This window comes from Dermacentor andersoni, chromosome 11 (genome assembly GCF_023375885.2).
Source record: "Dermacentor andersoni chromosome 11, qqDerAnde1_hic_scaffold, whole genome shotgun sequence".
NCBI classification, from domain to species: domain Eukaryota; kingdom Metazoa; phylum Arthropoda; class Arachnida; order Ixodida; family Ixodidae; genus Dermacentor; species Dermacentor andersoni.
Genome location: NC_092824.1, coordinates 42,897,199 through 42,922,836, shown reverse-complemented (window position 1 = coordinate 42,922,836; position 25,638 = coordinate 42,897,199). Strand labels below are relative to the sequence as shown.

Genomic DNA, 25,638 nt, shown 5'->3' with positions numbered 1-25,638 from the left:
CGCATCCAGGACTGCTTCATCAGAAGGAAAGTGACTTCCACCAAGGTGCTTTTTCATCTTTGGGAATAGGTGGTAGTCTGAGGGAGCCAAATCGGGGATAGGGCGGGTTCTGGAGCAGTTGGAAACCACAGGACTGAATTGCAGCCATCGCAACTGCCAATGTGTTCACTCGCACATTGTCCTGGTGAAACGGCACCCCTTTACAAAGCATCCCTCGCCATTTTTCCTTAATTGCTGTCCTCAGAGCTGCACAGTATTCCATGTTGGTGGTTTAACCTCTCTGGAGAATGACACCCTTGCAATTCCAGAACAGTGATGCCATAACCTTGCCAGCAGATGGAACCACCTTCGGCTTTTTGGGGCGGGGGGGCAGGTGGGACGTTTCCACTGTTTCGAGGCTTCTTTCGACTCGGGACAAAAGTGATGCACCCAAGTTTCATCCATGCTAACGAATCTCTGCAGTAACAGATTAATGCCTGCTTCAAACAGTTGCGGATTTTATGCAGAGTGAAGTTCTCTCAGACGTTTGCGCTCTAATGTCAGAAGTTTGGGCACCCATCGGGCCGAAACTTTGTGCCTGCTCAGGAGCTTTGTTAGGCTATGGCTAACCCTCTCCACTGATATGGCCACACATTGTGCAATGTGGCGGGTCGATCAGCCATTACAATGTCTTGCACTTTTTGGACATTTTCATCTGTGCGTGCTGGTGAGGGATCACTGCGTGCAGCATCTTCAAATGATGTCTGGCCTCGTTTGCAATCGGCAACCCACTTTTTCACCATCGCATAAGAAGGGGCATTGTCCCCTAATGTCTCCAGCATGTTCTTGCGAATTTCTTGTGGTGTCAGTTCTTTCTTCAAAAGGTATTGAATGCCTGCTCGCTTTGCGAATTTCTCCATTTCCATATTTCAGCTTTGAGACGTTGGTTTAAACCACTGTACCTTAAACCAAAAATGTCAAAATAAATCCAGATTGCTCATGAGACGATTCAAATAACTGAATAACATATTGCATTGCAAAACAAGACCATGCGAAAAAGATCTCAAGGGTGGGCTGCGAACTTTTCAGGTGCCCCTCGTACCTAGAATTGTATGTAAATTTGTAATTATGTACCTGTATGTACCTTATTTTGGCTAATAAAAACTAGGGACAAAGACTTTCTGATTCGCCCTCGTAGACTACAAGTGCCAGTTTATAACTGATCTTGTGCTCGAAAGAGCATCATGATCGCCGACCTCTCAATTCATAGATTTCGTGTCGGTGGCCACATGAATTGATTTATGACAGTGAAGTTGAATCCTACACGCAAATGCAACAAGAAACATCTAACTGTTAAACAGGAAGGAAACAAGAAGCACCAAATGCGTCTAGCAAAGGATGAAGTGTCAAGTTCCACTACTAGTTCTCGTGTGTATAATGAACGGTATACTGTGAGCTGCAAGCACTTGCATTCATCAATGGGATGCAATATAAATAGAGACAATGCTGATAGTTGCAGATTCAACACACCTGCTCGAATGTACAGCGCATAACAAAAAACGCATGAATAAAAGGTGACCAACTCATATCGACCTGCACCAAGCGTGACTGTGTCTCCCGATTTGCCACGCTGCATACAGGTGGCCCAGCAGTCTGAAATCTCACCGCCTGTAGTCCTCAACAGTGACTGTGTTGTCTCGCACAGCTCGGTTAGGCCTTCAACTTCAGCTGTGACTGTAGGTTCACCATTTGCCAAATGGCAAAACCTGCAACGTGCAGACCTGCCGTAGAATCCACCTGCCTCCCAACCGAACGATGGCATCCAAGATGATGGTCTTGATAGAAGGCAAAGGTTGTATCGCTTTCGTGAAGGTATAATCACAATGAAAGCAGATGCACAGGCCAAACTGGCACTGAAATGCCAAGATATAAACAATGTAGTGTTCAAATCCATCCTTTTAATTGTGACAAAACACACACACACACATGCAGAAAGAAAGAACAGGTAAAGTGGTATAACAACACTTTATTAAGCTTGCACAAGGCCTTTTGCACGCAAGGCAGCATGCTAAACGGTATGATGTAAGCACACTTGTGAGCACAAAAGTCGTGGCAATGAATGAAGCTTGCAGTAGAAACCCTCAATTTGAAATCGCAGAGAAACGCAACACTGTTTGGCAGACTCGCAACAATCGGCGCTATTAAATAACACACTACACACTCTCACACGCACACAGCAGCACACAATTGAGTTGAGCCAGACGGAATGAATGAGTTCACTGTTCATTTGTCAATTTTTTATTTCTGCACCTGAATATAAGCCGCCTGCAGCTTTTTGTTTTTTCCCCACTATACAACTGTTGGATGTCTCGGCAGTGTACTACCACGAAATACAGCCCATCCTTGGTTGCAATGCCCCCGGGCAGCCACTGTTTTCGATTCAGCATATTACAAAAGGCTTTTCAAGCACATTTAAATCCTCTGAGCAATTAAAACGCTTAAGTAATGCATTCATAGATACGACAACAAAAGCAACTTGCAGAAGCCCTTTTCTAAAGAGTCGCATCAATTACTAAAAATGGCTCAAAATTGAACATTAAGAGCCGCTCAAAGGGGAATGCTTATAAGGAACTTTTTCTTCTTTTTAATGTCACGCCGACCTGAAGCCAAGAGATTTCACGGTGCAACAAATTTAGTAGGCAACACGAACAAGGCCAACAGAAAAAAAAAAAATACAACAGACTGCTGACTAGCAAATGAATGTTGAATCAGTGTATTGACAAATGACACAGATGGCGATTTTGCTTTTCCATTTTTTTTAAAGCTAGAAACAATGTTTCTTGTGTAGGCACGTATTCTTCTTTCTTTTTTGCCTGCAGAAGTGGCAATGCTCACAGCACGCACATTTTCTCTGTTGTTCCTGTCTGTGTTGCTCGCTGAATTCATCGTTCCATAAACTGAAGCCCTACTCCGATTGGTCAAACGAGAATGATGAATCTAGAATGCGGCCACAAGGTACTATAAAAGGTGTCTACAACAGCCAAGGAATAAACATTTTGGGCTAGTTGTATCACAGTCATGTGGCAGGAAATAAAACGGCCCTAAAGGACAAGAAAACTTGAGGACTGTGCCTTAGTGTTGACTATGACTTGCAGGTTGCGTTTCGACAAAATTGTTTTTCCAGTTGGGCTTATTTCAGTGGGAGCTGCCCATTTGAATTGGTGATCTTACAAAAAAGCTTCATATTAGAATGAACATGTCACTGCTTTATATGTAGACAAAAAGAGTAGGCAGGACTGCCGAGTCAGTTTCCGTGGTTGACATACAGCACACCATCACCAAGAGATGGACAGACCGTGCTGTGAAACAACCATGGTCTGACATCAACAAGCATACCACCTTTTCTTTTTTTTGCAGTACAAGTTACAGTCTCTAATTAGAATTCTGAGGAAAGAGCCAAGGTGGCTTTGAAACAGTGGCCGAAATAAACCGCACTTTGTTGGAAACGACAAGAGTTTCTATAGAGCGGTCGTGATTTTCCTGCCTTACCCAGCAGTCCTTCAGTGCCGTTTTATCTGCCGCCCTACGCCCATTGCTTACAAACGCCAATGAAAGCAAGAAGCGTGACGCACGGGAGAGGGGCGTCGCTCGTTACCGATGCTCGTGTTTGTTGTCCCCGAAGGCCACCTCGTGCACCTCGCGCACAAAGCGCTGCCAAGAGAAGACCTGCTCGGCGCGCTCCCGGCCGCGTGCGCCCATCTCCTGCGTCAGGCTGCGGTCGCGCGCCAACCGCACAAGGGCGGCGGCGAATGCCTCGGGCGTGGGGTCGCACAGAAGGCCCGTCTCGCCGTGCACCACGGTCTCGGTGGGGCCGCCACTGTTGCACGCCACCACGGCGCGCCGCATGCACATGGCCTCGACGGGCACGATGCCGAAGTGCTCGTTGGCAGGCGTGTACACTACGGCGCGGCACGTGTGCAGGAGAAGGAGCTTGGCCGACTCGCTGGGTGACCGCACGAAGCTGACCCGCTGCTGCACGCCCAGCTGCTCGGCGAGCGACACGAGCTCGTCCCAGTGCTCGACATTCTCGCGGCACTCGGGGTCGTAGCCGCCGGCCAAGATCAGGTGTATTGGAATCTCGCGGGAAGCCAGCTCTGCAAAAACGAGTCCAAATGTAATGAAATTTCTTTGAGTAATGGTGTGCTACTGCAGAGTCACACCTCATTATAACGAAATCGCTGCCACCCCCAGGATACCTTAGCTACATCCAATAGTTGTTACGAGCATATACTTGTGACATGCACGAAAAATTTTAGTTTTACTTCATTATACAGTTGAACGTCAATATAACAAAGTGGGTAAAATCTGCAATTTGCTTCGTGATATTGAAATTACATTAAAAGGAAACTAGACCTTCTATGCAAATACTAAGTCCAATCGCTGATTAATTTTTTTTATATGGAAGGGGCCGTAAAATTTTAGGAATTGTCAGGCAATGGAAAAAGCAAGGTTGAATGAGAAAAAAATTTATTTTGTTGAATTTGAGAGTTGGCAATGAAAGACACCATAAGAGAAGCCAGCCACGCTTTTGCGTCCACTCCACCCCCACAGCTGATGGGGTCACTCACAGAGGGACGATGCCATCATGAAAAGCAGTGGCAGCAGGGAGTGAATGCTTTGTCTGCCTCTTGCTTCAATGCATCTCTGAAACTCGAGATTACACCAACCTCCAGTACTAACCAGCATTAAATGCTGTGCTGCCATCTGGCAGATACAAATTAACACTTCAGCAGCTTTCGCTAGTGTCCTAGGTCTACAGCGTCAAAAAGAAAAAGAAATCTGGTCTTTAAAAAAAGGAGAACATGATGACGAAACATTGCAAACTCTTTGTACTAAGCATGAGATGAGACTAAATGAACGCTGATTTTACCATTTATTTCCTGATGCTACATTGGAGAACTAGTAGCTAGAGCGAACTCAGATTGAAGCGGGTGGCTTGCTTGTTGCCATGTTGCTAGTGCCTGTCGCTGGAAGCTGCTGCATGGACTACCAGGCCACTAGCGAAATTTCCTGGCTTGCCAGAAACCGGCAACGCGACAAGTGACGGTGATGGGCCACCCTCCACGACGGCCAAACTTGTCGCTCGTCACTGTTGCTTGTCGCCGTCACTCGAAACTTGCATGCATTATGGTTACGGCTTAAAGGCCTTAGAGATATGGTTTCAAGAAACTCTGTTGACTCCACTGACTACTGACTCAATGGCCATTCAAGCTGCCTGTGTGGCAGTGCGTCCTCGGTCGTTAAGTTGATCGAACAACTATTTGGAACATTTGGAGCATTTGAAACAACTACCACGTGACACTAGTAATTGGACTATGATGAATCACACAGGCCCACAGTACATGCTGATGGGGTAAAACGCTGCACTCACCGACAGCACGTAGTGCCAATGCAAGGTTCTTCTTTCGCTCGAAACGATTCAGCGAGAGGAAGAGGGCCCCCTGGAGCTTGTCGATGCCCAGTTCATCCAGCGTTCCCTCCAGGGGGCGCTCCACGGCCGAGAGGCTAGCCGCTGGGTACAGGACACGCAGCTGCACATTGGACAGCCGGGGGAACACTTCTCGGAACACCCGCCCTGCAAGCCGCAGAGCACACACACACACACCTGGGTTTACTGCACATTGTCATAGCCACACTAAAGTCAGGTTAATTTCAAACGCGAAAAATAAGGAAATCTGGCACTTGCACCTGAAGGGCAAAGCATTAAACTGTAATAGCAAGGCTTAGCATTGTGTTTGAATTCCTTGGACGGTGTTCTAACTGTGCGCGTGTGTGACATGGCGCGATGCAGCACACAAAGCAACTGCTGGTGGGTGGAAGAAACAGTGGCACGGCAGCTGCCAGGCGTCTCACAACGGTGGCATGATGAGTGCTGCTGCTAATGGTGTTGAAGGCGTCACGCTCTGGTGGTGCACGAGACGAGACCAACAGGGAACCGTTGGTGTTGGCCAGCCCCCAGTGACATATAAGATAGCTTGGCGTTTACTGTCTGCTCCCACTCACACCAGCACACACACAATGCCCATGCCAGCAGCAGAATGCAGAACAGTGTCCTGGCTCTGCCACTGAGCCGACTGAGTGCAGTGCTGACAGCATGTGCACTTCGCTTTTTGCTTTTATAGCCAAACGCGTTCTGCGCCTCTGAAGACACTCTAAAACTCAGCATGCGAGCTGTGCACGCACCGTCGATAGCGGGACAGTACGATGGTGGCGGTGGCACCCATGGCAGAAATGTACCTAAAGTATCCCTATAATTGCTATCGCAATAATAAGGTAAAGGAAAATGAAAGTGGACAAAAGTGTAACTTGCAGCGAGTGGGGGCCAAACCCACATCTTACGCAACACACATGTGGCGGCCATCCTCCCAGCTGCTTTCCTGGGTATTTTCATATGTGTGCAAGATTAGCCCTGGGAGTGTTGGCCAGTGCCACTTATGGCCAAGGCAGCAGGTGCAGAACATCGTTTTCTTGACTAATTAAAAAAAATCAAGCCCCTTGCATGTCCTTGTTCTTTTTCCTTATGGCACACTGTCATGCTGGAGTGATGGCAAAGAATCCAAAGCTATCAATACTATTGTCAATCATGTATTTAACTTCTTATTGAGCGTACTTGTGCCCAGACCGCTGCCATCACTGGTATGAGAGTGGGCTGTCACGTGGCACTTCTTAAATTTGACACGCGTTTTCTTTTTACTTTGGGAAAAATGGCCACACAAGGCTTAGGATGCTTTAAATGCTGTTATTTGGTCATTTCTCGACTTACCCCGCAACTCTCACATTAATGCTTTATCAAATGGTTAGTTCAAAGTTAGCAAACTTCATTAATTACATTCAGGGAACATGCACATCAACACATACTGATTGCCAATAATGCAAAGCCCTCCATCATTTTTAAATTCTTGGCGACATTTATTTGGGACAGCCGGTACACACTACAGTCACAAAACCAGCACTCGATGCTGATGCTGCACTATGTGCGTATATTTTGTATTGCAATAAAAGCATAGATAAGCTGCTCTTATAACATGGCTCCTCTAAGACGTGCACTATGGCTGACCAAGGCACTGCGGGTTATGCTCTGCCCCACGATGCAGACGCTCACCAGTGAAGTGGCTGTTGACAAGCACAGAATCTGCAAATCCCGTGCTCCACTGCTCGAGCGCGTTGATTGGCCAACGGTAGATTCTCTTCAGCAGACCACCTGGCTTCGAAAGCATCAGGTCGGGGAAGTGGCAGTAGAACACAACCCGAGCGTTGCGACACAGCCGGAGAATAGGTACGCACGCGGACACCTGCACAGGAAGACAAAAGTCGGACATTCTTTCTCGGTACAGGCACGTCTTTCTTGGTGAAAGAAGAAAAATAGCCATCCAAACAAGAGTACCACAAAGCTACAAACAAAACTCACACAGCTGTCTCCGAAAGCCGTGGAGCCACGGAAATAAATTAGGAGGAAGCATTACGTCCTGCAGGCAGTCGTCGCAAGCCAACTATCGTCTGCTCACGCTCGGCTGGCCACATAGGAATTGAACTTTGGTCACCCTGCTTATTGATGTCGTAGGTGTCAGGTCTCACCAAATGCGACTAGTTTTGAACACTCAACTATTCCTCGAACCACACGAAACTTAAGGTCACTCGTGCTCACTCCTAGTCGCTGTGGCAGACTTGGCTTCGTAATGATTGAGCTATTGATGGCGCTTCAAGATGTGCAACTTGGATGTGGCTACTATCCATCACTCAAGCCGTTGCAGGAAAAAGCTAGTCCGCACTACGTAGCGCAACCAGACAGGAGCATATGAGCACGAGCGCGTACTCTAGCCCTGTCGTGCACAATGCAAATGCTGCAATTGCATGTTGCTTGCGGTCTGCTTTGTAGCGTAGATACAGCAGCCGCCGTGGGGTGCTGCGACGAGTCCACTGGCTGAGCACACTGCGGCTTGCTGAGGACAACCGCATTTGGCACATATGGTGCGTCACAGGTGCCAAAATTGGAAATGGTGGCGCCTACGTGAACATCCAAAATCAAATTTGAACTGCACGCCAGAGTGACGTTCAGTAAGTGGAGCACACTCCACTCTGCCGTAGCCTTCGTATTGCAAATCATTGAAAAAGGAGCACAAGCACCGCAAATGCTATGTGTGATTGCCAATAACTCCACTTCTGCTGAACAAATTGAACATCTTGCAGCAAGGTATTTTGGACATAGTCTAATTTAACCTAAAATAGATTTCTTGACTTGGATAAAGAGTAGTTCAGGGCCCCTTTAAATGAATGGCCAATAAGGATCAACCAAACCATCTAGCAAATACAGAATTATCAACGAGTTCAAGGCACTTAAAGGTGTGTAACCAGGCCAAAAGCCAACATGCAGATGATGCAACTGGGAATGTGGAGACTTCGGATTGTTCATGTTGAGCTTGAATGAACAGCATGTTCAGAGCAACTTGAACAAACTATGCGTTTCTATCATCCAATGTGCTAAGTGCCAATCCCAATAGCACTGAAACATAAATTCAAAGACAATGGGTGAAATGAATGTGAAAGAAATAAAGATTTTCACAATGACTGGCATATTTCCATTTTCATATTCACTTGTACATGTGAGCAGGTGTGACAAATTCACAAAACACCAAGCTTTGGAGCGAGCCAGAGCGAGCCCCACAGCAACTAGCGGCATAATAAATTACACCTAAGAGGTATCGTACTTTTGTTCCGTATCGCTCGCTTTTAATTCTGTTCGACCAGTACAGTTCAGCCCAAAGTGTTATAGAATTTGATTGTGCGGTCCTCACCTGGTCACATATGATGACGTCGGGGTGAATGTCGCTGAACCAAACGACGTAGAGGGCGGCCACCATCATACGCAAGTATGAGCACAGAGCATAGAAGCGTCCCAGTACTGACCGGGGCAGCCAGTCACCCACCACCACCACCTGGAAGATGGCCAGTCACTAATGCACCCTGTGACTGTAAACTTCGCACTCACAAACTTCTCCCACCCATACTGACTCCTACAAAACTTACTAGAGGCAGCTTTGGTGCTAACGTTTACAGGCACTGGAAGTATGCCAGTTCACCCAGCATGGGTGCAATGCGTATTAAATCTAGGACAAACTGGAAGGTGTTTAAATGACAGATTGTGTGAAGATTCAAACTCATTACAAATAACACCTTTTCGATCGGGCCTCCGCACTAAGGAAATGCCATGAGGAAGGCATATGGCACACATTCGGGAGGCACACACCATCAAAGAGAACTCCTGCATGCATCAGAACACCTTCAGTTTTATTAATATTTGACAAGAAGGTTACAAAACTTGCTAACTAGATTCTTTTTTTTCTTGCACCTTGTCGCCTGCCATCTCCCTTTTACCACTGTCACATTTACTTTTGTTTGTCTCTTTTTGGTTGGTAGCTGTTTACGACTGTTGCCTGTTTTCCTAGCTTTCTTGATACTTTGTTTTCATATAGTACTCATCCGTCTGACATACTGCGCATGGCTTCACTACTGCTGGCTGGCTCGTCTTTTGTTCTTTAATATCCTTCAGCCATGTACGTATACAAGTCCATCTTGTGAGTAATCCAGCAGTGGACAGTCAGTGCCTCTCTTGTTTCGTCTTTCATTGGTCCTGTTGCTGCATTGTATTTCTCGGGAATGTCGCTCCACCAGCTTGCTTACATTTGCAATTGTGTTGTATGTTTCCATTTGCCTAACTCCTTCAGTCACAGTGTTCCAGATTTGTGCATGCAAAATTTTTTTAACCAATTCTGTCTGGTACAGTGGCAAGAAAAGAAATCTGCAGAAATTGAACTGCAGGTCATTTGATGCCTCTGAACACTCAGTGTTATCCAAGTTGACCTCAGACTTCAGAGTACTGCTACACATGACTGCTTTCACTAAAGGCACTACCATTAAAAGTTCCGGGATGTTCGAAGTATCGCGTTCCGTCAGCTGTGACGAAGTACCAGTTTTTCATTCTTGCTCATGCCTGCAGCCAGTAATTAACCTGTATGTGTGGTTTGCACCCGTGATTTAAAATATTTAGTTAAAGAAAATGCAACATTATGGCTTGTACATTAAGTCAATAGTTAATTACTCTGTAATTACAAGGGCTTTCTTTCTTTCTAGAGTCTACGGCACTTTGGAATAAAATTATGCGACTTTCACATATTTACTGACAGTGCGTCATAATTTGTGACTGAAGAGGGGCTAAACTTTTGTCCTTCTGGCTTCGAACAGCTTTGCAAAATACAGGAAGATAAAAGCACCATGAATAACGACACAAGAACGCATTACAGGGAAGCTGACACATTTTTCAAAGAAGTCAACTTCAAGTGAATTATTATAGTTTAATAATTCTGATACAAAAATCATCATTTAAAATGCCACGGCAGCGTCTGTGGGAGTTGCCGAGGTTCGGTTAAAGGGCTCTGATGACAAAGATGATTGTGACGTCATCGTGGGTATCGACAAGGCATGCGACTCGTATCAGTGCTCATCTGACCCCTTTGTTGACAAAATCCTTGCACCTGGTCTTTCAACGCTGCGAAGCTTAGATGAAAATTTAAATGGCGATTGCAGTGCTGCTATGCACACAATCGAGAAAATTCAATTCGATTATACTGTGGCAGCTTTGCAAACCACCATAAACCTTCCCATTCTAAAACCTCTTCCGCATACTTTTCAGTCACAAGCACGAAGATCAGACAAATCCCTGTACTAACCATCATTCTCGTGGTATCTGAACGACCGCAGCACCAGAGCTCGCTCTAGTAGGTTACTGCAGAAGAATCCAGGCCTTGCACCACCTGCCTGGCACCCATACCAACTCAAGTCTTTGTTGCTAGTTAAGGAAAGGAACTTAACAGGTGCCATTAAGCCTGGATTTGGCTTGTTTCAGTGATCCGCTGTTTTATTATTTTTCAGTCCGCCAACACGCCACATACTTTCTGGGAATGGCACAACGCACTCCGTTCCCCAAACACCATCAGTCGTAGCAACATCCCACCTTCCTTTCCCCGATGCCCTAGAAAGGCTGGACCTCTTTACCGCAAGAGACATGGAAACTTCTGGTGGCCGAAATGCAGTCGAACCTTGTTATAACGAACAGGCTTGTGCGCTAAAAATCATAGTTAAATATGTGAGGTAATTCAACATACCCATAACAAACTTTAACTTTTGTGATGTGTTTGTTATACACCGATTGATAGCTTGATATTTAAAGAAAATGAACCTCGATATAAGAAACACAAATACAACGAATGATTTGGATATAACAAAATTAAACAATGAATTATCAGATATAGTAGAATGTTTCTCGCCAATAAAAAATTAATTTTACAAAACAAAGTATTCTCGTGCAAGATATAACTTCTTATGTAGAAGTTTGACAGTGTTATCTAATGCAAGCAAAACAATAAATGCTGCATACACAAGAATCCGCTCGGAAATAGAAACATTGTCCCAGTCAGCAATTATGTGCTTCAGTGGTGTACGGGTTTAAGACTTTCAGTGCAGTGCCTGAACGCGCTTGTTTAGGTGGCGATGCACATGCGTGGCCATGCCCTAGTAAAGCTGTGTCACACTTTCCACGCATTCCCCGCCTTTCTCGAGATGATTCGTGAATGCAAAACATCTGAAGACTCGTCGTGCTGCCTACACTGAAGTTGGTTAAAGTAAAATTAGATGCCTGACTTTTGTTTTCATACGACAGATGGCACGACAAAGCCCGCACTGTTTTTTTTTTTGACGATGCAGAGATTCAAGAACTTATTATGAACTCTTGATGTAGATTACGAGGCGTGTGCAAGTGACAGTGATGAAGAGGCCACGTTGCCTGTAGCATAGATTAAAATACGTACAAATTCTTCAGCAGTATATTGCCAATGAATAACACTTGAGTTTACAGCCTGCTGACGTGTTACTTGGAAATCAAATTTGCGGCACTTCGAAAAAAAAAAAAAAGTCCTTCTGGAACGCAGCACATGGAAATGCCCTAAACGCACAGCTACCAAAGAGTGACGCCACCTTGAACTGGTCATCGAGCGTCTCGGGAAAGCAGTGGTTCCGGTCGTGGTGCGTGGTGACAATGTGGACGGGGTTTCCCTTGGACCGCAGCGCCAGGCCAACGTCCACCATCAGCCGCTCGGCTCCACCGACACCAAGGTCAAGATGCACCAGACACACCTGCTGCTGCTCCGCGCTGTCTCCACCGCCTGCCATGAAAGAGCGCCGATGGGCGCCGGTCTGGGCTACGTAACGCCTGGGTGCCACACCACGTCACGCCACGACTGCACACCATACTTATACCTGACAAGCCTCCCGAGTTTTTTGTGAAATTTACTAATTTCGCTCGTTTTACAATTTCGCTTCGAGTTTATAAAAACAGTTTCACTGGTCATTCCCCCAAACCTTTTGTCGGAAGTGTTCTTATAGTAAAAATAAGGGGTACTTGCTTCGAGCAAGTACCCCACGAAATTTACACGGTAGACAAGTTCCTGAAGCAGCCGCTGAAAAAGTCACAGTAATCTGAAAGCAACGTGTTGCTCATCACTATTTGCTGGGCCAGGTTTGTTGCTGCTTATGAGCGCCATATTCAAGCTAAAGTTCATTCACCTTTAATAAAGTGTGTGTGTATTCTTGGAAGGACATGTGCTAAGGGCAAGCATTTTCCAAATGCATGCAACCCCACCCCCTTTTGCTTTGACGTCGCGTCAGTAGAATTTTACAAATTTTAGGCTTCACATGTTGGCATGTACGCACACCATACCACAACCTTTATAAGGAATTAGAGAGTGGTGCAAAACATGGCAAATGAGCCTTAATGTTTCAAAATGTACCCCACATGACACTCAGGAGAAAGAAAAACTCGCTGCTGTATACCTATTCCATTAGCAATGTCTGAATTAACAGGGTAGAACAATATAGGTATCCTAGTGTAACTATCTCACGTGTAGTGAAATGTAACTGTCAAGTTTAAAAATATAGCTATATTGCTGCACAAAAATGACTGTGGGTACTGAAGCACTGCACTAGCAAAATGAAACTGGTGGCATATACGTCATTAGTAAGACCCCTGCTCAAATATGCCAATATCATGTGCAACCCGAACTCAATATAAATATTGCTTGCCCAGAAAGCACACCAAATAAAGCTATCCATTTAATATATAACTCCTACGGCTGGCAAATACTTGCAACCAATCTACAAAATAATCAATCTGACCTCCCTACACTTGAGCCATGGCGAAAATTACATGGCTTGAAAATAAACGAGAAGAAAGGGGGGTAACCGAGGGGCCCAATTTTTATTACTCATATCATGAGAAGTCAACAAACACTGACACCAAAGACAACATAGGGGAAATTACTTGTGCTTAATAAAAGAAATAAAGAAACAATAAATTAATGAAAATTAAAGTGGATGAAAAAACAACTTGCCGCAGGTGGGAACCGAACCCACAACCTTCGCATTTCGCGTGCGATGCTCTACCAATTGGGCTACCGCGGCACCGTTTCCCCATCCACTTTCTTGGGTATTTATGTGTACTAGTAGAACCCTGGGAGTGTTAGCCAGCGCCACCACGCACAGACCTTGGCGGCGGACGTGGAACGTCCTTTTTGCCGCAGGCGTTACGAGAACGTGATCTTTTTGGGTGGAGGCAACTGGTCAATAAACCCACATATGCTACCTGAAGGCATCAACGTTGCCGGATTCGAGACCCTCGTTATGCAATAAACAAGAAGAAAGGAGGTTAACCGAGGGGCTCGATTATTATTAGTCATATCATGAGAAGCCAACAAACACTGACACCAAAGACGACATAGGGGAAATCACTTGTGCTTAATAAATGAAATAAAGAAACGATAAATTCATTAATTTATTTGTGTTTATAATGTGTTTGTGTTTATAAGTGTTTGTGGCTTCTCATGATATGACTAATAAAAATTGGGCCCCTCGGTTAACCCCCTTTCTCGCGCTCGTCCTGTCTGCTCCTTTCTGTGTCCGTGTTCACTTCGCGCTACAATCCAAGATCATGTTAAGCATATGTAGGTTTATTGACCAGTTGCCTCCACCCAAAAAGATCACGTTTTCGTGAAGCCTGCGGCAAAAAGGACGTTCCACGTCCACCGCCAAGGTCTGTGCGTGGTGGCGCTGGCTAACACTCCCAGGGTTCTACTAGTACACATAAATACCCAAGAAAGTGGGTGGGGTAACGGTGCCGCAGTAGCCCAATTGGTAGAGCATCGCACGCGAAATGTGGAGGTTGTGGGTTCGGTTCCCACTTGCAGCAAGTTGTTTTTTCATCCACTTTAATTTTCATTAATTTATTGTTTCTTTATTTCATTTATTAAGCACAAGTAATTTCCCCTATGTTGTCTTTGGGGTCAGTGTTTGTTGGCTTCTCATGAGATGGCTTGAAAATGATGTTTAACACTGTCAACTGTCAGCAGAAGCTTCAGTTTGGTGCTTATATGGAGTCGTAACAAGTCTAGAAAGAGATCCAAACACAATATGACCATTCCATTGCCCAAACAAAAGAACACCGATTTTCATGTGTTGTTATACCAGTCGCCAAGTGGAATACACTGCCACATGATGTGAACATGCCTACCATGGTAGCACTTTTGTCTGTATTCAATGATCCCTTGTGAAACTGCAGATTTTGCATTTGCTTACACTGTACATTCACAATACATTTCAAATTCCTTGCCTTTTCTTCCCCCCCATTAATTTCGTGTAACCTGCTTTTATTCTACCAGTGAACCATGTGTCGAACAGCTTAAATAACGCTATCATCTTTTCTTTTCCCATAGCAAGCTGTGTATATAAACTTTTGTTACGTCTTGTGGCTTCACACCAGTTTGATTGTGGAAATTTATGCTTTGCATTAACACTCCTGCCTTGGCTGTCAAGAAGACGCTGACAGAAATGTAATGATAAAACGAATGTATTAATGAATGCAACACGGAGGTGACATGTCATTTAAACAGTAAACAGTGAGCACTTTGTGTCTCACATATTTTAAATCTTTCTTTAGGCAGATGTCAATTCCATAATTGCTGTACTAAGCCTCAAGAGCACCTCAATCAACCCCATAATTGCTGTACTAAGCCTCAAGAGCACCTCAAATATTTAATTGCAGCACCTCTTATACAACCCACTCCACTGAGCCAAATGCACTATTGCTACAGATGTGAAAAGGGAGACTACAATCAAATCTCAGTATAACAAACACTGATACAACGAATTATCTGATATAATGAAGTAAATACAAAATGTTCATCACTGATATCACTATGAAGCAAACATATGATTATATTGAATATCAAATTTAACAAAGGCATTTTTACGTCTGATCCAACTTTGTCGTAACCAGATTCAACTGTATTATTGTCACTGAAAGCGGAGGTGGCAGTCATGTGATGTCACAAACAACTCAAGAGTGCCACTGTCTGTCAACCCGGTGCCACAGTTGAAGGTCACACAATGACTGTGCTGCCAAAAGTGCTGTATCAAATGCTGAATTGTAGCACTAGACTTTCGGCAGCATGGTAATAATGTGTGTGTACACATCAGTGGTGTCTGGAAGCGCAATTCCGCCACGTAAGGTTTCAGTGACATCGACAGTATACTTTTACCCGACGAAAGCCACACTGCACTTGTCATGCATTTTGAACTGGTTGCATTGAAAGGTAACATGATTCTCAATTTTTTTTGCACTCACGAGGAATTGAGAGCACAACTACTGGGTTGACAGCTATCCAGTAGAGAAATAGAAACAAGATAGAAATTTTCTGTCAGTACTTCTGTAAAGGAAAACTGCAACAAAATCACACTTTGGCTAAAGTGGTTATAAATAAGTGGCGCATCCTACCAAAGCAATCTTGGCAAAGCTACGAAGTCTGGCAACTGTTCAATTTTCTTATTAATAGCCTTTAGGTAGCGCCTAAGCAGACATGTGTACTTGATGACTAGCAGGTATGGTGCGAACCCCACACCACAGCCTCCGAGATATTTAGCACACTGTTGGAACTGCCTGGCCTCGGAGTGATGCCAAGGCAACACACTGGTTCTCAGCATTACTGGTTGTCAGCGTTAACGGTTCTGCACCATTTCCAGCTGATTATAATAGTGGCATTTTTTTTTTCTGTTTCAGTATCAAAACTGAAGTGTCGCATCACGGCTATTAGTTCTACTCGGCTGTACTAGGCGCATTACAAGATGCATGAACATCAACTAGCACTACTTCTCACTTGGCTCACTGCAACTGCTGCGACTGCCACATGCAAGCACAGTCAGGAGAAACATCCGAGAAGTGCCATCCTTTCTAGCCTCACTGCAACATGAATTTAACTCGGTGTCATGATGTCACAGCAATGCTAATAACAACAAAGTATAACATCTTGAGGCCAGCCATCTTTAGTATCTCACAAGCATTTCCCCAACATTCATAATTCCTAAGTGTTGTCCTTTCATGCACAAAAAACATTTAGTATAGTTTCTACGACTTCAAAGACATGTGCCACTACCAGGGCTCATCTTTAAACATACACTATTCGCCAGTATAAGAACGGTGCAGAAACTATCAACGATGATTGTCGATGTAAGCAGATATCCTGAGTGAGCAAACTAACTACCACATCTAAACCTCCAAACACATTGAAGCTCACAGGCAATAGTCTGTGCATACCAAAGAGCGAAAAAGTTGGCGTTTCGTGCTTAATGCCCACCGCCACTCCACTGCATGAGAGCAGGCACACACTGCACCAATGCCTCATTGAAAGTCTGCCCGCCGACCATTGATCATTGAACACCAACTGCCCACCACCACCAACCATAAGAACACACGAAAGAGGCAAAGAAAGCTATACACTTTAAAAGAGAACATTTGTTCTGTGTCCACACATTGATTCCTTCAAATGTGGAGCCAAAACATTCTCTTAACAAAGTTTTCTTGCAAGACATAAGTTATCAACGCAGAATAAATCTGAAGTAGGAGTCAACCTTGGTGTTATGCCTGTGAGCAGCACAAATGAAGAGCATAATTTGATATAACATCACGTCATCATCTTTTGAACACTATACAATTTATTGCTTGTGAAGATGGTGCATGGTGATGCAATAATTGCCAACATTTCCAAGTTCATCCAAATAAATACAGGCTTGTACAGACGTTCACACTTCTGTCTAGAGCGCCAAGTCGGTATGCTGTGATGCAAACGAATTGCCAACTGCACCATGCTGGGCGGTATTAGCAAAAAAAAAAAAAAAAAAAATGTTTGCCGGCAGTGGACGCCACAAGGTCGCCTGGACATACACTGTATTCTGCACGGTAACGCGAACTTAGCAGCTGCTGTGTTGTTATAGTTTTTCTGTCATGCAGCCACGCGCTTGAGCACTCTAGACAGAAGTGTGAACGTCTGTGCGTACTCCCCAGAGGCTATCACAGTGGTCTAAGTAGCACTTGGGTTGTTTATTGCGAATAGCAGGGACACAATACCGCACCGACCGAAAGCCTAGTACATTATGTAAGCACAGGTGAATTCTTAACAGTCGGATGTGATCGTTTTATATCGAAACGCTCCCTCAGAGTTCCACTAATGTACACGCAAACTTGAGTCGTTTTTACTTTCGGTCATGTAAGACATGCCGGCATATAGCCATTCGAATACCTTCCAGTAAACGTTAAACACCCACGCTACGCCACCCGATTGCCGATTGGCCAACGCATTATGGAACTTCGCATTTCACGCTCTCATTTGCAAGCCATGCTGACGTTACCAAAACACAAATGCAAATCGCAAACATCATGGGATTTCGTAGCCGACACGTCAAACTACGGAACAACACACCGCTCTAACATTTGTTTTTGCTGATAGCAGAGTTTGCAGTCGACATTCTGGTACCTGAAGCGCTGGAGCCTCTTGAGCTACCTTTTCTGCGGTCTGGCATCTCCCGTCTCACCACAGAATGAACAACCAACTCACGGACAGCGTCGACAAAGCACTGTAAACTGACTGAACTGCTGTTACCGCATCAGCGATGATGTGGACGCAGCCATGTTGTCTCACGTGGACTAATATTTTGGTACGCATTTTAACAAAAAACAAAAATTTGTAGTTCAAATAAGTTTAAAACAAATTAATTACTTTTTTTCTGATTTACTGAGAACGTCTTTCTTCATAAAAGAAAAAATACCTTTATTTACATCTGCAGTTTCGTATCTGTAGTCTGCACACGGTCAAGTTGACGTTTGCCAGTTTGAGATTACCACGTTTTTAAGACACTACCACCTACCACGTTCTTACGTCAGCTTTGCTTCCCTGTTAGTGTCACATGTAGATCTTGTTTGCTCTCTCTTTTCAACATCCGATGTTATTGGTTGTTTCTCCATTTTACCGGTCCTGCCACTTAACAATTTCCTTTTCTTTCTTCTGCACAACGCTCGAGTGTTATGCTACACAGCTGCGCAAAGGATGCTCAAGAATCTACAGATTAGCCTCTTAGCCATCATATTGGCGCCATAGAAATATGCATAGCATTTCATTTAGTTTAGGTTTTCAGCGGAAACGTCTAGCCTTGCGGAGAGCAGACGCCATAGCAGACGCGTCGAAAAGATGGCGTCAGCCAATCAAATGTAGCGGAAGTATGGTGGCTAGCGGAAGTGCAAACGATGGTAAATGGTAGCCGCTGCTAGCCATCGGCAGCCGCAGCCTGGCAGCCATCGTTCGTGCATGATGTGATGCGTCGCCCGATGTGAATGGATCACGGCCGCTGGACCAGCTGGCGTTGCACATCTGTGGCATCAGTGACCAGCGCTGCGGCTTTGACGACGTGTTCACCTGGTTCACCTGCCCCAAGAGCGCCTCCGCTCCGAGGCGGAACGGTAGCGCAGGCGAGTACGCGTTTCACCGGGTAGCCAGCCGCGTTCCTGCGAGGGCAGCGGCCCATGGCGATGGCGTCCGACACGGGCGACAAGGCGGTGGCAGCTGGCCTGCTCGAGCCTTCGCTGATGAACATCATCGAGCAGAAGTCCCTCAAGTGGGTTTTCGTCGGCGGCAAGGGCGGCGTCGGCAAGACCACCTGTAGCTGCAGCCTAGCCGTGCAACTGGCGGCGACGCGCGAAAGCGTGCTCATCATCTCCACCGACCCGGCCCACAACATCTCGGACGCGTTCGACCAGAAGTTCTCCAAGGTGCCAACTCCGGTGAACGGCTTCTCGAACCTGTACGCCATGGAGATCGACCCAAACCTGGGCTTCTCGGAGCTGCCCGACGAGTACTTCGAGGAAGGTGACCCGTTCCGCGCCAGCAAGAGCATGATGCAGGAGATTCTGGGCGCCTTTCCAGGTATCGACGAAGCCATGAGCTATGCCGAGGTGATGAAGCTCGTGCGAAGCATGAACTTCTCTGTAGTCATCTTCGACACGGCGCCCACGGGACACACGCTGCGCCTGCTCTCTTTCCCGCAGGTAATTACCGCAAGAGCCTGCACAACAACAGGTTGACGGGCCGCCACAAACAGCTGTAGGTTTGCGAATCACAAAAGCTATAAAGGTTGCCCCACCGTCCCGTTACTGCCGCCATACATCACTCGACGGGTCATTCAGCAGATGGATCAAACGAGCTGTTGTAAAGGGTCGGGCTGCTCACAAAAGCGCGGCCAGTCGCTGGAATCCGCCCCGTTGAGCCTGTGATAACAGAATGCACCCACCGAAGCTGCGCTGTCGTTTCAATTAGGGCCCCGGAATTATTACTATAGGCCGTGCCACTTTGTACACGTTGACCAAGGTATGCACCCGAGCGTCCGTCGCCGTCTACTCTCGCAGTCAGTGTGGCTGTTTAGGTGTCGGATTTGTTTCCATTTGAGTCTTGGTAATGGCAGGCTGACCCATCAGTAGTGGATTGTTCATGAAGGTGCGTACACCGTGCATAGTGCAGGTGACTTCAAAAATACTGCGTAGGATGAGGCACTTCAGCAGTACCAGCATTTGCGTAGACCATATGTAAAAATAAACTGCACGTAATTATGCTACTAACGTCACGTATCAGATGCAGCAGTGTACGCTGGCTTTGGAAAAGCAGGGTTTATTATATCAGATAAATTGAGTTTCGGAGAAAGCAAAACAGTGGATTTGCGCGAAGTAAACAGTGTAAATATGGCGTAGAGTAGTAAAGTGGGACCCCCATGTGCACACCAACGCCTCCTTTATTTTAATAAAGGAAGCGTTGTGCACACACGCCGTGGTTGCTTAGTGGCTATGGTGTTGGGCTGCTGAGCACGAGGTCGCGGGATCGAATCCCGACCACGGCGGCTGCATTTTGATGGGGGTGAAATGCGGAAACACCCGTGTACTTAGATTTAGGTGCACGTTAAAGAACCCCAGGTGGTCGAAATTTTCGGAGTCCCTCACTACGGCGTGTCTCACAATCAGAAAGTGGTTTTGGCACGTAAAACCCCATAATTAAATTTTTTTAACACCCTTGTGCACATCATATGCTGGTCAATGCAGCCGTGCTGACCAGAAAGCTGCCATTAGCGCGCGCACATGAGGTGACTGTGGCACACTATTGTTTCCGAGCCTGACATACTGCGGAACCCAGCACAGATTTTAGGCCTCATTGGCGTTTTAAATGCCTAGTGCACCCTCTTTCCATAGCTCCTGCAGTTGTTTAAATGCTGCCGTTACATAGGGGTACTGACATGATATTTTTGCATTAAATCATGCTCCTAGATCTCCAAATGCTAGAGGAAATAGTGATGAGCCGCAGAGCACCGTAAATAATTCATTATAATAGTTTTTCTACAGTAGATGTGTTCCCCTCCCCACTGGCACTTTCAGAAGTGTCACCAAGGCTCATCTGAGCTGTGACATGTGCAGTATATCAATAGCTCCAGGGCTATGCTGGGGTGCAAATGAAACACATTGCAACATATCATCCTTCTAATGTTGAGTGGCCAAGGCATACCAGCCGACAATTTCTCGTAACCTTTCCATAAAACTTGGGCTCGTTCTACCAATTTATGAATGTTTGGTCATGTTTTATGAAAAATAAGGCCTGTTTGCGAAGTTTCCCACGTTGGTCACCAACTGCACCCTTGGAAGTCTATTGTTGGTGAAAGGACTTCAAGCGAGCTGTTTGGACAAGTTCCTGGAGCTGGCAAAATCGGCTACAACAGAGCCGCCGAAAAAGTGACCGTAATCTAAGAACTATGCATTGCTTGTCAGTCTCCCCTGTTCCAAGTTTGCTGCTGTTTGCGTGCAACATCTAAAGGTATGATGAAACACTGCACTGTGAAGCAATACAATGGACTAGGATGAGAAGTCCAGAGTATTTTTTCACAGCGCACTATACCACCATGTCACAGAACCCAGTGGGCCCACTACAACAAATTATTGGTGTGAACATAAATCATCTTTAATGAAGTGTGTATGTATCCCTCAGAAGTCATGTGCAAAGGGTAAACTTGTATTTTTTTTGTGTTCTAATCCCCCCTCTCGTTCCAGTGTCATTTCTGTGGGATTTGCACGAATCTTAAAGTTCACAGGTCGGCAGGTATGTGAAGGACTGCAGGATATAATGTGCCATTTGTGGTGTGAGGGTAATTTGCTAATCTTTAAAAAGACATGCTGAACTACTGACTGAAGAATACCCAGGATAAAATTCCATTCTGTTGTCTCCACATTTAAGCAACTTTTTTTGATGAGCCTCGGGCAGATGGATCTGCAGAGCTTAGCACAGCTGTGTTTTCCAACCCTATTTCACTTAATAATTGTGTCATTCCTTCTTATTTTTTCAGTGCTGGCTGCGCAAAACTTTTTCTCATATGTATGGTAAATGCTTGGCTATGAAAGCATTACTGTGTGGCAGTGTTGATTGAACAACAAGTGTTGGCCCGTAATTCCAAAATGGTCATTACTCACGTGGCCGCATCATGAAAAGCTAGGTATGGTTGACACTACCCATAGGTGAGGGAATAATGGGACAGGTGCTAGAAGTTGCAACATTCCAAAGATTGCACGAACAGACATTATCCAGGAGTTTCCAGCTTGGTGGTCTATTTGGTGTGTTGCACTGTAAATAGCTGCACACAAGTGTGAATCAAACAGTGAGGATGATGTAGCGGGAGTAAAACACTGACTGACGTAATTTATGCACATGTTTTGCTTCCATTGTGCACTTTTGCTTGCTGTCACACTTGCTCTTTGAGGTGTCCAAGTAAAGACAGTGTGGTTACCTTACTGAATTGGTCTTTTGATGTATGACTAAAAATCTGGTACGTTTTGAATCGCTTGGCAGCAGATTTCATTGTCATGTTTGCAGACAACAGAGCAGAAGTACTGATTACTGGTGAAGTCACAATTAAATGCTAGAGCACAGGGTGTGCTTCTATCAAATGCGAGAGCCTTCGGACATCATTGCAATCAGTCAAACACCGCTCTCAGCTAAGCTAGTTCTCAGTCTTTTCCTGTGCTGTAGGGTTTAATTATGGAATACCAGATCACACTTACACTGGGACACACTCTTTTGTACAAATGGTGTTGACATCATAGACAGAGCAACATGTTGTCCTAGCATGTCTTCCAGCATGCTGCCCTGCACATTGCTTGTTGCCTTGCCTGTTGAATCATTGCGTATTTTGGTCCCTGTTTTGTTCTTTCTCAAGGTATTCAATGAGCAGTTCTATTTGCACTGCAGGCAGCATTTGTGTTACTTAGTGCCTGAGGAGGTGAAAAGCACACTGGTGCTTGACATTGTATGGTAGCAGCTATTTTTCTTCGCACAGTCTGTGTTAGACAGGAACTGAATAATGACTGTATTTCTGCCCAAACTTGCACACCCTACAAGTAGACACAGGCATTGCTGTGCTACACATTTCTCACAGAAAATCTTGCACTTTAATGCATCATGAAATTGTCATCTTCCATCGTTGCATTTCATTTATGTAGCGCACCACATCAGATACATTCCCATTGGAACGACCTGTTTGTCTAATCACGACCACATAAAGCCAACAGACAATGAAGCCAAGGAAAACATTGGGGAACTTAACTGTGGTTAAAATTAAAATGTAGAACATGCTGAGGAAAAGGGAAATGAAAGTGGACAAAAAAATAACTTTTTCTAAGAAAATATAACTGTTTGTCTAAGCATTTCATAGCAAAACAGTTAATGCTGTGTGCTATTGTGTTGATTCAAATGCGCATAAGAATGATGATTATTGTCAAAGTATAAGCATTTTTGAGAGCGTTGACCACATATAGCTTTGGGATGTAAAAACCCTAGTTCCAGTTCTGCCACTCGCCCAAGAACATAGCAGGTGGGCTATAAGAAAAATGTTGCTTGTTTCAGTAGGTTATTGTGATGTTCAAAACAAAAATTCTTTCTAATGGTGATTAAACACTCCTTAACTATGGTAATGCCATCGCAAGGTGCTGGGGGTCCACTGTTGAAGGGAACACTTTAGTGCAGAGCATGTGCCTGCGTTCCTCTCTCACAAGAGTACAGTCACCTAGATTTGCAGCAGATAAGTTGGGCTTGATAACTCTTGACTCCTTCCGGCACACCTGTGCAGTGCACTTACACAGCCACTTGCAGCAAGGGTGCCAGAAAAATGAGAACCGCACATTTGAGTGTTCGCTTTACCTGTGGACCGCAGTGTACATAAGAGAGAAACTTAAGATTTACGTTTCTATGTTCATAAAGCATAGCTGTATGAGTAGGGAAACATAAGAACATCGTCACTTTACATAGGGCACACTTCATCATCTGATGCTTTACCTGAGCTGGTGTTACTTGTTTTGGTGCCATTTGTTCTGTCACATTATCCGTAGGGCATGCAAGCCACTGCACGTTGGACAAATGGGTCTGCACCAAGGGCTTTTGCTTTCATGTTCTGCCCTCGGAGCAGTAGGTCGCACATTGTTGGTATTTACCAACTGGTCCTTGCACCTATCTCGCAATAGCTATGTTTAACCAACTAGCCCATCGAGAAACTGCTCCCACGCTTGCCCCCGTACGCAGGTCATGGAAAAGGGCATGGGCAAGCTGCTGCGACTCAAATCCCACCTGAGCCCGTTCATCTCGCAAGTGGCCGGACTGCTGGGGCTGCAGGAGCTGACGGCCGACGCCATGTCCTCCAAGGTGGAGGAGATGCTGCCCGTCATCCGCCAGGTCAACGCCCAGTTCCGCGACCCGGACCAGACGACCTTCGTGTGCATCTGCATCGCCGAGTTCCTCTCGCTCTACGAGACCGAGCGGCTGGTGCAGGAGTTGACCAAGTGCGGCATCGACACGCACAACATCGTCGTCAACCAGCTGCTGTTCCCCGAGCGCAACCCCTGCCGCATGTGCGCCGCCCGCTGCCGCCTCCAGGCCAAGTACCTGGACCAGATTGCCGACCTGTACGAGGACTTCCACGTGACGCGGCTGCCCCTGCTGGACCAGGAGGTGCGCGGCGCCGAGCAGGTGCGCGCCTTCTCCCGGCACCTCGTGCAGCCGTACGTGCCACCTTACACGCCGCCGCCCCACTCCTAGCCTGATCTGCCAATAAACCGGTGCTGCTTGCTTTCATGTCTTTCGTCTTGCGTGGTGGTGGCTTGAGGTCATGGGTTCGAATCCCGACCATGGCAGTCGCATTACAGCGGGGATGAAATGCAAAAAATGCTCCTGCAGTGAACGTATCGGGCAAGCAGCTACTGGTCGAAAATCTACAATCTGCCCAACAAGACATACTTCTCAGTTGTACAAGATTGCCAATAACACAGCTGTTTGTGAATAAACCACTTATGTAAAGCTTTTTTGCTGACTATAATGTAAATGTGAAGAACTGGATTCTCTTTACCACACTAATTTAACTTGGTCTGTGGCAGATAATCAATGATACAGTTAATTTAGCATTCTTGACATTGAACTAGAACACAAAACTGAATGAGCTATGAAACAAGCAAGTTCCTATCAACTTGGCATGAATATGATACATACATGCCCTGCTGCACAGGTGCCTCATAGATGAGTGACAACTGCGTCACGCAATCGTTTTCTTCAATTGGAATGACATCAAGTGTTTCAGTACACACTGCAGACATATTTACTAGTGATGGAAGTGTTTGCAGGAAGATTGGAAAAATAAGTCATTTACATGGATTCCTCTAGCGCTTTTCATGCTATAACATAAAGGAGCACCAGAAGAAAGCATTCATAATCAAGCTGCTAAACTTGTTCAGTGCATCAACCAGACCAGGTGTAGCCTTTTGCTGGATATCCAACCATGTAGGCACAGGAGGTATTGCAAAAGCAGGCATCAACGCGCAGTTGTAAGCATACACCACTTACAATCCAGGACACTCTATTTGCTGACATGGTAACTTGCTTTATGTTTTGTTTCCTGAAAATCGGCTGAATGGGACCGTTATAGTGAGCATTATAGTGACGTCCAGGATCGTCGGACAGCTTTCATCATCAAGAATGTGTCAGAGAAGTCAAATTATATGGACTGAAAAATTGAGCACTTTGTGCTGTTGCATGGGTATCTTTTTAAAACATAGACCTTCAGATCTTCATTGTAGAAATTGCCAAGATCTTAACCTCCTTC

The 25,638-nt window shown here is 45.5% G+C and overlaps 2 protein-coding genes across 3 annotated transcripts; one reads left to right on the top strand and one right to left on the bottom strand.

Annotated features, from left to right (window-relative positions):
* Window positions 1-3,379: 3,379 nt before the first annotated feature.
* On the bottom strand, window positions 3,380-18,127 carry Alg2 (alpha-1,3/1,6-mannosyltransferase Alg2). Of its 2 annotated transcripts, none has more exons than XM_055064352.2 (6): window positions 17,949-18,127; window positions 12,067-12,290; window positions 8,832-8,972; window positions 7,142-7,331; window positions 5,411-5,614; window positions 3,380-4,133 (listed from the first exon to the last, which is right to left on the bottom strand). In XM_055064352.2, the coding sequence occupies exons 1-6, from the start codon at window positions 17,992-17,994 to the stop codon at window positions 3,631-3,633; spliced, it is 1,308 nt and encodes a 435-aa protein (XP_054920327.1). In that variant the 5' UTR covers window positions 17,995-18,127; the 3' UTR covers window positions 3,380-3,630. The 2 variants fall into 2 exon arrangements, with proteins under 2 accessions (XP_054920327.1, XP_050023465.3); XM_050167508.3 differs by having other exon boundaries at window positions 12,067-12,254; window positions 17,949-18,125.
* Window positions 18,128-18,731: 604 nt separating this feature from the next.
* On the top strand, window positions 18,732-24,615 carry LOC126517721 (ATPase ASNA1 homolog). Its single transcript, XM_050167512.3, has 2 exons — window positions 18,732-19,513; window positions 24,069-24,615. The coding sequence occupies exons 1-2, from the start codon at window positions 18,992-18,994 to the stop codon at window positions 24,579-24,581; spliced, it is 1,035 nt and encodes a 344-aa protein (XP_050023469.1). The 5' UTR covers window positions 18,732-18,991; the 3' UTR covers window positions 24,582-24,615.
* The last annotated feature ends 1,023 nt before the right edge of the window (window positions 24,616-25,638 follow it).

What these genes read in the sequence shown, in the direction of transcription:
- LOC126517721 (XM_050167512.3), top strand. Translation starts at nt 18,992, where the DNA reads ATGGCGATGGCGTCCGACACGGGCGACAAGGCGGTGGCAGCTGGCCTG. An exon ending in GCCTGCTCTCTTTCCCGCAG is followed by an intron (nt 19,514 to 24,068) that starts GTAATTACCGCA and finishes CCCCGTACGCAG; the next exon opens with GTCATGGAAAAGGGCATGGG.
- Alg2 (XM_055064352.2), bottom strand. Translation starts at nt 17,994, where the DNA reads ATGCCAGACCGCAGAAAAGGTAGCTCAAGAGGCTCCAGCGCTTCAG. An exon ending in TGTCAACAGCCACTTCACTG is followed by an intron (nt 5,615 to 7,141) that starts GTGAGCGTCTGC and finishes TGCGGCTTGCAG; the next exon opens with GGCGGGTGTTCCGAGAAGTG. An exon ending in ATTGGCACTACGTGCTGTCG is followed by an intron (nt 4,134 to 5,410) that starts GTGAGTGCAGCG and finishes TCGTTTTTGCAG; the next exon opens with AGCTGGCTTCCCGCGAGATT.